The following is a 13,419-nucleotide window of genomic DNA, read 5'->3' as shown; positions in this document are numbered from 1 at the left end:
AACTGAAAAATACAAGAAATCCTCTAACCTCAATAGCATGAGAGTACAATAATTTGTTTGCTGCAAATCACAATAATTATAGTTTGACATGAATGTTTGAATGCCAGGACCCTGTACATCACAGTAGGAAAGGCAATTTGATTCCTGCACTCTAATCATTTCAATAATTGACTTTTAATTGCTTGGTTACTCAGATTTAAAGAACTACATATCTCTACGTCTAACTGAATAACTTTTCTTTCAATGCCTTAAACATGTTACGGAAATTGCCACATAATGCAGCTTCTTCCAATTACCTTTCACAATTTGCAACTTAAGTGAGGAATACCGCACTTTCAGTCACAACAATGTCAGGCAAATAAAACGACTTAATATCACATAACCTGCTTCCAGACTAGAATCACTGTGCTTTGTGATCATGAGACTTGCACTGTTTGAATGATATCTATAAAAGGCTTCAAATCAAAAGTATCTCTCTTTGCCAAACCACAGGGTAGCTAGTGAGCCACATAGCAAAACTAAGAGAACCAGGAAATTGCAGCCGCCATTTCAAACCTCTGACACAATCTGGAAGCAAAGTATGTGAAAACACTAACTTTAATGTATTATGTAATCAATGAGTTCCCATGCAGTGGAAGGAAGTCAATAGCAGAGACCCTATAACAGCTAAGCAGTCTGTAAAACAATATTTGTTGAACAACAATTTTCAATTTGTTCAGCTTGGGCAGCAAGTGTCCAAACCTGGGCCTTTCTGCAGGTCAGGAAGGCCCAGGTTAAATCCAATCTTCTGCCAATTTAGCAAATTTCTTGTTAAACTGAATTTTGGTTCCTATCGCTGGCTTTTTAGGATTTAGATTAATTAAGAAGGTCAAGAGCATATGGACCCAATATTAACAATCAAGGCTGCATTTAATCCAATTAGGAAGAAAGATGCTGGCAAGGAAGAAATAGGATTTGTTGAGACACCATCAAAAAAAGATATGAAAGACTATTCTAATCATAAAATTTAACTTCATTTTATTTAATAATTTGAAAAGAATAACCAATGCTTATATGCCATCAATACCTAATTTCATTATTTTTCAAACATCCAAAACTGAATTATAATCCAAAATAATATTGGTCCTTTATCACCCCTAACATCATTGCTTATATCAGCTAAATAAAACTGTCATCTGGGTCTGCTGAAATAGTGTTAGGAGAGCGAATGGCAGTTGGGAGCTGTGTTGCAAGTATATTAGCATTGGGGCTTAAATAGCTAACTGAAGGTTAGCCAAGTAATTACACAACAGGTTACATAATAAAGTATGGGACACTCCAGATTTTAAAAAAATCCTTGAAATGCCTTTCTAAATGTTGCATAACTGAAAACCGTGCAGTTCTGCAGAGTGATGCTCTCAATCATTCAGCTGCATATGAAAGCCCAATTTACTTTCACATCATGTCAAATTCATCATTAAAAACTTATAAGGAAAAGATTTTCCTTCATGGCCTGGCCCATGTAACCATTAGGAGAAAGTTAAATATCTCATCTGTGTCCGATTATTTTTAAACAGTAATCCATAAATTAGCTCCGTTCAGAACAAAATGAAGACATAATTTAAATTTGAAAAAACAGAAGATAGGCTGCAGAATGCATTGCTGTCTCAGACCCTTTTTAACAGTTATAAATCTACTACAATCTAGCCAGGTACAGAGTGACAAGCATTAATGAAACTCAACTAATTATGAGAGTTACAAGGGAAAATAATACAATAATTTTGGAAGAAGTGATTCTCCATTCCTCATACTTTCATGATTGGAAAGAAAATCTGGAAGACCTATGTACTCCAAATGTGTTTACTTCTTCTATTCATCAGTAATGCCTTCACTCTCTTATATAGATATTCTCAAATTACTTTTTTTATTTCATTGTACAAGTGAAATAATTAAATTTTCTTTGACTAATGATTAATTTGTCTAGGCAGTGAATAAGATCTTTTCCCATTGAGTTTTTCTACTGGTCTAACAATGACTACAATAACAAAGCAACCCTGTATGTGCTTGTTAAGGTCATTCATATTTACATGGTGCAATAATGTAATCAACCAGCCAGCTTTTGGAAATAAGTACAGGTTTTACCATGGAAACAAAAATGATGAAAATGGCCAAGGGAAAATACAGAAAAAACGTTTGAGTTTTAATGAAATTGAACTGCTTTATTAATAGGATAATGCATTTGAAATGTAAATGGCAACAATTCCATCTGGATCGCAGTATTTTAATCCAAGCATTTACAGTTCTTTTTACTGCCAAACAAGAATTTCACAATAATGTGTAGCATAATAGGGCTGTCAATAAGATTTGATGCCAGGCTCCAAAATCATACGCAATGTCTATCTCTGTAATTGTAGTAAATTAATTTTCAGTTTTGATTGACCAGGCAGTTTATTCCAGCAGTTTGTGCATGATCAGACTTAATTATAATCCTGAAGTTTAAAAGACTGCAGTTGCTGGAAATCTGAAATAAAACAGAAAAAAACTGGAAACACTCAGCATCTGTGGATGTCAACAGAGTTAATGTTTCAGGTTGAACATCCTTTTTTCGGAAATTATATTCCTTCAAAAGAAACTTGTTTCCCTTGATCGCAGAAAAATGTGATCACAGGGTCCTGTGGCAGCTGGGAAACACCTAATATTCACAAGAAATACAAGATCCAGATATAATATTGTTCTCAACAAGCAAATGGATATTCCCTAGCAGAAGCATTATAATGCACTGTGCAACATCGACTAGTGATGGGAAATCATGGCAAAAAAAAAGCAAAATCACTTTCTCATCAACTGTACAAATCTAATTAAAGGAAATTATTTGTCTGTCACATCAAGCCATCTACCTCCGCTCTGGAACAGCAACTCTCGAAGCCAACAGGTGTGCAGAATTAGAAGAAAAGAGAAGAAAATGGAAAGAGAGGCAGCAACAACCAAAGCCCGATCTGCCATCTGGAACTACCTGTCCTGAATGCCGAAGAACTTTCGAAGCCAAGATTGGACTCATAAGCCACTTGAGAGCCCACAAGTAGATCAACAGAATGAAGACCATCATCCTCGACCTCGAGGGGCAGCCACAACGATGAGACTATTTAATATTTGGTAAGGCACTACAGAGACTTCATAGAAGATAGCAACCATTTTTGTGCCCGAGGACTTGAGCCATCAGAAGCAAGCTCTCTGATAAGTTACACGTTCTGAACAGATCTGCAAACTAAGAATGAATTTAGAATTTAACTACATTGTTCTTGGGATTATTTAAATACCAGTATTCTTTCATAATCATGAGAGTACAATTCCGATAAATTTTGGGACTCTGTTAACATCAGACCCGTAGATCTTCCAGACAATTATATACTATTCCTATTAATATTTTTTCTTAAAAACTTCTACTACACCATTTCTTACATGTTACACTCTAATATACATTTTCTGATGAAGCTGTTGAATTTAAAAGGAATAGGAAACATACAAGCATTTCAGATGCTACTCCAGCCATAAGCCTACCTGCATTCCTGACCTCCAGTACTTCACATTCAACTCCAGATCTCTCCACACCCGAGGCCCAGCTAAGAAAGCTTGGCTCGTTGCAAACCCCACTGGATCCCCGCTCACATTCTGGACTAACATCACAGTAAATGCTGGTCCTTCATGATTGCCAACCAATCAGACAGAAACATAGAAACCCTCCAGCACAATACAGGCCCTTCAGCCCACAAAGCTGTGCCAAACATGTCCTTACCTTAGAAATTACCTGGTATCGAAACATAGAAAACTTACAGCACAATACAGGCAAATGAAGGATTATGAAGTTTTACTGTATACCTTTTCAGCACTTGTGTCAATACATCTGCCAATGTCATTGTGCTCCACATGGAAATCACACTTATTTACAAAGGAATTGAAATGATACCTGGTGGAATGAGAGTAGTCCGTCCTTTGAGTTGGGTGCTGACTGAACAGGCAAATTTTGACACAAGAATCCCAACAGCAAGGAGATTTCCTTCATACTTCTCCAACAACACACAAGAACCATTTGAGCAGTAACCTGACAGGAACGTCCGGCTGGATCTGCTTACGGTAAATAGAGACAATAGATTAAAAATCACACGCGACTAAAGTCATCTCCACAGTAACAGGCACCGTGAGTATTCTCTATTCATCTTACTATGATTTTGAAGCAATTATGGCATTTATTAAAATATACTATATGAGAAACATATGTAATTTCAAATTAGAAATTACCATCCTTAATGCATTTTGATAAAACTGTAAATAGGGGGGCGGGTAGTGTAGTGGTCAGCACAACACTTTACAGTATCAGCGACCCAGGTTCAATTCCTGCCGCTGCCTGTAAAGGGTTTGCATGTTCTCCCTGTGATCACAGTTTTCCTCCAAGTGCTCAGGTTCGCTACCGCAGTCAATGACGTACCAATTGGTAAGTTAGTTGATCATTGTAAATCATCCTGTGATTAGGACAGGGTTAAATCAGGGGTTGCTGGGCAGTGCAGCTCAAACGGCCAGAAGGCCCTACTCTGCCCTGTATCTCAATAACAAAAATTAAATAAGGAAATTCGCCAATACCATTCTTGTCATGTAGCAGGAGGTAGTCAGAGTAACTTACTCATAACTGATCTCTTGCCCTCTATGATATCATATCCCAAGGGTAGCTACAAGTTCAAAAACCCAATATACGTGATAAATCCTGACCATCACATTAAAGTACGCCAGCCACAATAGAAGCATCTAACATAAAACTTCACGGCAACTCTCCAGTCAACACATTTAGTATCTTTACATGTAGGTTAATAGAAATTATATGTAATTAAGTACAATGTTCTTTTCTACAACACTAGTTTATAATTACTTTAACAGCTTCAGAAACGGATCCAATTGCAAGACAATTTTACGTCATGATCATTTAAATTTTCTCTAAGTTTACAACAAAACAGAACTTTGAACAAAATATCTGAATGAAACGAGAAAATATATTTGCCCACATTTCTTGCAATTAATTCTGTCAGGATGATTTTATTCAAACAATATTTTTGAGTTATCGAAAAATTAATCGAAATTACTCAACTGTGAACCCTTTCTGAAAACATGCTCAAAGAGGGTTTCTGGTTGGTGGGTTTTCAATCTTAGTTAATAGATAATTAGATTTGCTTCTTCTATGGAATTGTGTTGAATACACCACGAATATTCACAAATTCAGGTTTTACATTAAGACAATACCAAGTGTTAGAGCACCACCCAGTGCCTCCAGCTGAGAACTGAAGACAAACTACGAGAAACAGTAAAATTATATAGCAAAAAACAAATTGCTGGAGGAATTTAGTGGTCGAGCAGCATCTGTTGGGAGAAGGTAACTGTTGAGGTTTAGGGTCAAAACCTTGTATTGGGACTACAAATGTTATTGTCATGTTTGTCCTACGAAATAGAGAGATCAGAAAAAATTGCTCCTCACATAGGATTAAATGTAATCCCAAATTTAAAATCTCCACTATTCGTGTATTTTGATATTATTCTAAACAGGATGCTCCACACTATGTGCACCCTCCAAGCACCCCAAAATAACCATTCCTAGAACTGTGAATTGGATAGTAATCGGTGGAATAGTGTACCAAGTTTTCAATGATTCTGCTGATTCTTTAATGAACCACCAGATGGCAGACAAGTCGAAAATATGCTGCTTCAATTTGGCTAAGAAGTAGACAAAGTCCAGTTTATTAGCGTAGGCACAAATATATGCATGCACAGGTCCATTCATAGATTTGTGCAAATGCCAATAAACTAGACTTTCTTGTAGAAACTGTGTATACCCCATCCCTTAGTCTACTAATAGAGCAGGGGGATGGGAGCCGGAAGGATAGTGCTGAGGATGAGGTAGTGGGTTTACAAACAGAGGCAATGTGTACTGAGACCGCTAGCATGGAGAGGCTGATGATTGGGCAAAATTGCAGTCAACAGGATGAGTTGCAACGTAAAAGGCAGACAAATCAAACACGGTGAATACAGGACTGAAGCTGTTATATTTGAACGTGTGCACAGTTACAGATTGGCATCTTCACTGAATCGTGGCTGAAAGAAGGTTATAGCCGGGAGCTTGATGGCCAAGGACACACATTATATCACAAGGTCAGGCAGTAGACAGGGGGTGGTGTGGCTCTGTTGGTTAAAAAAGAAAATCAAATCATTACAAAGAGATGACACAGGATCGGAAGGTGTTGAATTGTTGTGGGTAGAGCTAAGCAACATCAAGGGTGAAAAGACCCTGATGGGAGTTATATGCAGACCCCCAAACAGTAGTAAAGGTGTGATCTACAAATTGCAACAGGAGATAGAAAATGCATGCCAAAAGGGCAATCATAGGGGATTTCGATATGCGGGTAGATCAGGAAAATCAGGGTGCTGCTGGATCCCAAGAGGGGGAGTTTTTACAAAGCCAACAAGATGGCTTTTATGAGCAGTTCATGGTTAAGCCCAATATGGGATCAGTTATTCTGGACTAGTGTTGTGCAATGAACCGGAATTAATTAGAGAGCTTAAGTTAAAGAAACCATTAGGGACAAGTGATCATAATGGTAGATTTCACTCAGAAACTTGAGAAGGAGAAGCTGACGTTCGAGGTATTAATATTACAATGGAGTAAAGGGAATTGGAGAGGCCAAAACTGTGGAAAAAAACATAGGCAGGGATTATGGCAGAGCAGCAATGGCTGGAATATCTGGGAGCAACTCGGAAGGTGCAGGATATATCACAAAGGGAAGAAGTATTTTAAAGGCAGGATGACAGCCGTGGTTGACAAGAGAAGTCAAAAGCCAAAGAAAGAGTACGTAATACAGCAAAAATTAGTGGGAATTAGAGGATTGAGAGGCTTTTAAAAGCCAACAGAAGGTAGCTAAAAAAATTATAAAGGAAAAAAATAGAATAGTAAGCTAGCCAATAATATTTAAGAGGAAACCAAAAGCTTCTACATCTATATATAAAGTGTAAAAGAGACGCGAGAGCAGTCCTTGGGCAGAATTACATAAAGGTTAATTTATAGGATGAGTTGGAGGTGAAGAAGGCAAATGCAATGTTAACATTCATTTTGAGAGGACTAGAATATAAAAGCAAGGATGTAATGTTGAGACTTTATAAAGCACTGGTGAGATCTCATTGGAGTACTGTGACAAACAAGAAAAAATCTGCAGATGCTGGAAATCCAAGCAACACACACAAAATGCTGGAGGAACTCAGCAGGCCAGGCAGCATCTAGGAAAAGAGTACAGTCGACGTTTTGGGCCGAAAGCCTTCAGCAGGAGTACTGTGAGCAGTTTTGGGCCCCTTATCCAAGAAGGGATGTGCAGACATTGGTTCAATCAAGGTTCACAAAAATTATTCTGGGATTGAAAGGTTTGTCATATGAGAAGCATTTGTTGGCTCCAGGCCTCTATTCACTGGAATTCAGAAAAATGAGGCATGACTTCAATGGAAATCTACTGAATCTTGAAACGCCTCGATAGATTTGGAGAGGATGTTTCCTATGGTGGGAGAGTGTAAGACCAGAGGACACAGCCTCAGGATAGAGGGATGCCCATTTTGAACAGAGATGAGAAGGAATTTCTTTAGCCAGAGAGTGGCAAATCTGTGGAATTCATTGCCACAGGCAGCTATAGAGGCTAAATCATTGGGTATATTTAAGGCGGAGTTTGATAGATTTTTGATTAGTCAGGGTATGAAGGTATACGGGGAGAAGGCTGAAAGACTCGATGAGCTGAATGGCCTAATTCTGCTCCTGTGTCTTATGGAATCATGGAAGGCAGGAGATTGGGGCTGAGAGGGATAATGGATCAGCCATGATGAAAAGGTGGAGCAGACTCGATGGGCCAAATGGCTTAATTCTGCTCTGAAATCTTAAGGTCTTATAACTTACGTTTTGTTGTGAATGCTGCTTATCTGACACTATACAGGCATATAGTATCCGATAAGCAGCATTCACAACAAAACATAAATTATACACAGTTTCTACAGGAAAGAACACAATTAAGACTGTCTACTATAGTGCAAAGTGATCTGAATGGTCAGTGTCACTGAAATGAAGAAATTCTATCAGTTATTTCATAATTTACTGGCATAATTTACATATTACTATTTAACTATTTATGGTTCTATTACTATTTATTATTTATGGCATAACTGTAACGAAAACCAATTTCCCCCTGGGATCAATAAAGTATGACTATGACTCTGTTCTGCAGGTTGGTTCAAGAAGTAAACGGCTGAAGGTTAAATAGTTTGTTCTTGAAGCTGATGGTGTGGAACTTCCAGTAAGATGGCAGCACATTTGAATGCAGTGGCCTCTCCAGGGCCAAACAAAGGTGCACTTTTCTTTTTAAAATGGGTTTTTTTATGATCATAAGACTATACTGGATTCTAAGAGTTAGGGGTACTGCATCAGTAATCTGCTCGTTGTTCAGGGTAGCCCACTAGGGTGTCGAGGGAGCCAGTGGACGGGCCAGAAAAAGAGAAGCCGGCGGTTGGCCGGGAGGAAGAGAAGCCTGCGGACGAGCTGGAGAGGGCTCGGAGGAGCTGAACTGGGTGCAGAACATGCTACTGCCTGCTGCTCAAAGACATTGAAGCTGGTGCGCAAAAGCAGCGTGCAGCATAACCATGAGTGACTGTCTTACATGTTTCTTTTGCAATCCCAAGACCCTGCCGGACATCGATAATGTAAGTTGCCACAGGCCTGTTTCCTTTGTTTGGTGAGACAGCCGATGAGGCAGTCATCGGCTTCACTGTAACCGCAGGCTTGCCTGCTTCCGCAGTCCAAGTAAGGACACACCAGAGGCGGTGTAGCATGGCATCCGAGCTCGGTTGGGGACTGGCCTCTCCTGTCGGTGCTGCCCTCCAGTGTTCATCCTGTGGAATGACAGGCTGGATTGCCTGGACCGACACAATCAATTTGCGTGTCGTTCAGGGACTTAGATTACACATATAGTTTCTTCCATAACGATGTGTGTTTTTTTCTCTCTCGCCTACTTTGAATGTATGTTATGCACCCTGGTCCCAGAGGAATGCTGTCTCGTTGGACTGTATCCATGTACAGTTTGAACGAAAACTGACTTGATTTGATTTGATTTGTTCTCACTGCACAATAGTAGCTAGTAGATGGTAGGTATCATTCCATCGTTCACCTGGGACTTCCTTTTTATTGAGGGTGAAAGACTAGGCTGGGGGTGGATTATAAATGCAAAAGCTAGATTAAAAATTAAACAGACGAAGATTCAGTCCAAGATATGCCTGTTTTTTTTTTTCGTTTCCAGAGATACTGCCTATCCTTCTAATTTCCTTCAACATTTTGTGTGTGTTGCTCTGAACTTCCAGGATCTGCAGTATCGCTTGTTTAAAATATTACAGCCTGTCACTTCTCTCAAAATTAGAAGTGGAAGAATCTAACTGAAGTTATGAACTAACATGTAAATTTAAAAAAATAATAGGGAGGATCACAATAGGTTTGAAGAAGTGTTTCTTTTCCTTAATAGCTCAAGAATATCTTTATCCCTACTCCAAATAAGATGACACATCATTCTGATAGGTTTTGATTACACAAGTTGAACCAATTCATCTTCAGCCAAGAGAGCTCAGAAATGAGTGGTGGTCTCCGGATAAGCAAAAGGCCATTTGTTCCCCCAAAAGTTCTGAATACTCTGCTTTGGAGGATTTTGCCTGCTTGGCCACTGGGTATATTCAGGTCTGAGATTGATAGAATTTTATGGTAGTTGGGAGAGTGGACTCATACTGTCACTGAATGGCAGAGTCAACTCAATGGGGTGAATGACCTAGAATTGTTATATTCTGTTTTTATGAGTGTAGCTTACTGTGGCCATTGAAATTCCCGTGGAGTTGCTTTGTAGACAGAAAGGCAGCACAACCTCAGAAGCCTATCTAATCGTGGTTAACTTTATACCGTGTTCAGTGTGAACCTTCGCATAAATAAATGCTCAGAAGAATAATTGATTTTGTTACCTGTCATGGTCATGCTCACATTTTCAGCAGAATTGCAGTATCCACGAAGATTTTTACTTGATTCTCTGCATTCATCACTTTTCAGCACTTTCACTTGTACAAAATAATCATTGGTGTCTTGTGGCTTTATTTCATTTATAATCCTATGCAAGTTTTCAGCAGTCTCTGTTTGGGAAACAATGCAATGACTAGTTACATCAACAAGCATTCTCACCTCAGCTCCTGCACTAACCCTTGGAACAGAATTCACACTCTGTCATCTCAATGGGCAAGGTCAGCCTGGCTTTTGCAATTAGCATTAATCAAAACTACTGACATTCAGCTGTTGCTACAGCAGCAAGTTCAGATATTGATGCATTGGGATTTTTTTCTGGGCTAAATCATCAGTTTGATCTGACACCAAATTCCATGGAATTCAAATTCAGAGTCCAGTCTTGTTGGGATTCCCCGAAGTTGCAATGGGGATTCACCAAAGAAACCACTGACTTCAATGGAGACGAAGAGCATGATTGATGTGGGAAAAGGGCGGGATGTTACTTGGTATAAACATGTTATTTTGCAATAGTGCTCACATGGATTTCAGGCAGTAATTCTAGGAGGACCAAGCTTGCACAATTGGACCTTTGACACGCCATAATCCCAATTTTTGGGGAAACTGTCAAATATTTCCAGTAAATATCACAACACATTTTAATGGTTTTTCATGGCAAATAACATACTGAAGCGCCCCAGAGACTTTCATAGATGTTTCCATAACCAAAGAAAGCCAAAATATTATCTTACATATCATTGGAAAGGCTAATATAATTTAAAATTACAGCAAGGGCACTTCAAAATACAAAACTAATAAATGGAGCCTCATCAGCCAAATAACTTCAGGGCCCTCCCTCTTCACTGCCTAGGCCCTTCAAATTTACACAGCTCATTTAAAGCTTCACTCTTATCCAAACAAACCTGCTCCAGCCAAAGCCAATCTCTTCACATAATTAACAGCTTCCTTCCCTCCAAAATTCCTCTGAATTCTCTCCAGTGCTCCATGCAGTACCCAAGTCAGAACTGCACAGTACTCCACGTGTGGGATCACTAATGTTTTTTTCACAATTCCAGCATGACCCGTCTGGTTCTGTGCTTAGAAGCTTTACCAATAAAGACAAGTGTCCATCTGTGTCCTAACCACTTTGCCTCTGCTGCTGCTACCTTCAAGAATCTACGGTAACACATCTAGGACCATTCGGTTCATCTACATCTTTTGCTTTCTATCATTTATTATCTATTCCCTTGTATCTGATGGATCACGGCCTGCTAGGGAAACACCAATGTCCTTCGAACAGAAATGCCTACAAGAAGTAGTGGATACAGTCCAGCCCATCACAGGTAAAGCTCTTCCCACCATTGAGCACATTTACAAGCAGCGCTATCACAGGAAAGCAGCATCCATCATCAAGGTCATGCACTCTTTTCATTGCTGCCATCAGGAAGGAGATACCGGAGCCTCAAGTCCCACACCACCAGGTTCACAAACAGCTATTACCTATCAACCACCAGGCTCGTGAACCAGAGGGGAGAACTTCAAGCACTTCAACGATGAACTGATTTCACAAACTCTGTACTCTACAACTCGTGCCCTCAATATTTATTGCTTATTTATTATCTTCTTTTCTTTTTGTATTTGTAGTTTGTCTTTTAGCACATAGGGTATTTGTCCATCTCTGTTGTATGCAGTTTTACATTGATTCTATAGTGTTTATTGAATGCCCGTACGAAAATGGATCTCAGGGTAGTATATGGTGACATTATGTACTTTGATAATAAATTTACTATGAACTTTCAACTATTACCCTTCTCCAAAAGCTTACATTAAATTTCTGGATTGAATTTCTGGTGTTAATTTTTTTAAGCCTATTTTACCAGTCCACTGACATCTTGGTCTATAATTCTCACTCTTATTATTAAGCACACCATTGCTGCTGATGTCATACCCAACATATCAAGGGTTTGGGAGGTACAGCTGCAGAGCCTTGCCAATTTGCCTGTAGCTGGTATGGAGCCAGCGATGAAGGAATTAGGTATTTAATCTGATGGAGGGATGGATGGCTGTATTCAGGGTAACACCAAGTGCCAAAGACAACTGTGTACAGCAAATCCAGTCTCTTGGTTTTAATCCTGGATGGGCTATCGCTGTATCAAATATATCCAAGGTATTTAATAGCTTCTCAAAAATATTGTAATTGCACAGTAAGTCAATCTAGAAAGCTCTTTTATCTTTGTTCAGTGAAATCACAGAAAATAGAAAACTAAATTACCATATATCCCACGGTTTTGAAACTTGGTACAGTTTTATTGGTGTGGATAGTTGTGGAATTTACCAATAACAGGATAATTTTGTTGAACAATATATTAAACAAATTGCAAAAAGAAAAGTAAAGCAGACAAATATGTATAATGCTTACAATCCCAGGGATGCCAGATTTCCAATTTAAGACATGATTCATGTGGATGTCCTAGGGTAACAAAGTAGAAAACGTGATACTGATGGTGAAGGACAAGCAGTGTAAGGTAGGTTGGTCTTCACAAACACAATCTCAAATGTTTATCCACAGCAGAGTAGAAACTAAACAGAAGAGGTCCAAAGAGGATAAAGCAGCCCTTGTCTCCTTAAAACTTAACCCTGGCCTGTTAATGGGAGGAGTTAAAGATGGCACCAGAGGTTTTCGCAGACTTGGGTAACTTCTTCCAGTTCGTCGGTGAAACAATTTAATTCCTTCTCTTTTAATATCTTTTTTTTCTTTTTTGAGATGGCTGGGTTGCTGGTGCAGTCCATGGTCTACATCTACACTCAACTGAGGTTTTTCACGGTGGTGGGTTCACGCTCTGAGAACTCGCTGAGCAACCTGACGTTTTTGCTATCGCTATGTGTTTTCGGGGTGCGGCCCTGTGCACAACCCAGTTCCTCACTGGTTTCGCTAACTAAAGCATCGCAGGAGATTGAAACATTGAGACAGCAGTGTCTGCTGCTGTAGAAAGAAGGCCCTCAAGTTGGGGGAACTCAAATAAGTGACGCTACAGATTGTAACGTCGAATCAGCAAGCTGTTGATCTCCCACTGGTCTGTTGCAGGAGCAGTATCTCTCTCTCTCTCTCTCTCTCTCTCTCTCTCTCTCTCTCTCTCTCTCTCTAGAGAGAGAGAAAGAGAGAGAGAGAGCCTGTTTGAGATGTCGAAGTAGTGGGGTAGCGGGAGGAGGTAGGATTGATGCTTTTGTGGCTGCTTGTGGGAGGAGGAAGGGGAGCTTTGGGGTTCCAACATTTTCTGTCATTCGTTCGAGTTTTTCTTCTGTTTTCTGAATGTCTGTTTAAGAGTAATAATTTCATGTTGTACACC

At 39.4% G+C, this 13,419-nt stretch overlaps 1 protein-coding gene across 7 annotated transcripts in view; it reads right to left on the bottom strand.

Moving 5' to 3' along the window:
- Positions 1 to 13,419, bottom strand: part of LOC140201238 (tRNA (32-2'-O)-methyltransferase regulator THADA-like) — a 424,035-nt gene that overhangs the window by 350,828 nt on the left and 59,788 nt on the right. For all 7 annotated transcript variants that reach the window (XM_072265008.1, XM_072265009.1, XM_072265010.1 and 4 more), the window contains 2 exons: positions 10,042 to 10,206; positions 3,944 to 4,101 (listed from right to left, as the gene is read on the bottom strand). In XM_072265008.1, coding sequence (XP_072121109.1) covers positions 3,944 to 4,101; positions 10,042 to 10,206 — 323 coding nt within the window. The remainder of the gene's footprint in view (positions 1 to 3,943; positions 4,102 to 10,041; positions 10,207 to 13,419) is intronic.

Source organism: Mobula birostris, chromosome 8 (genome assembly GCF_030028105.1).
Source record: "Mobula birostris isolate sMobBir1 chromosome 8, sMobBir1.hap1, whole genome shotgun sequence".
NCBI classification, from domain to species: Eukaryota; Metazoa; Chordata; class Chondrichthyes; order Myliobatiformes; family Myliobatidae; genus Mobula; species Mobula birostris.
This window is presented reverse-complemented; position numbering and strand designations above follow the sequence as displayed.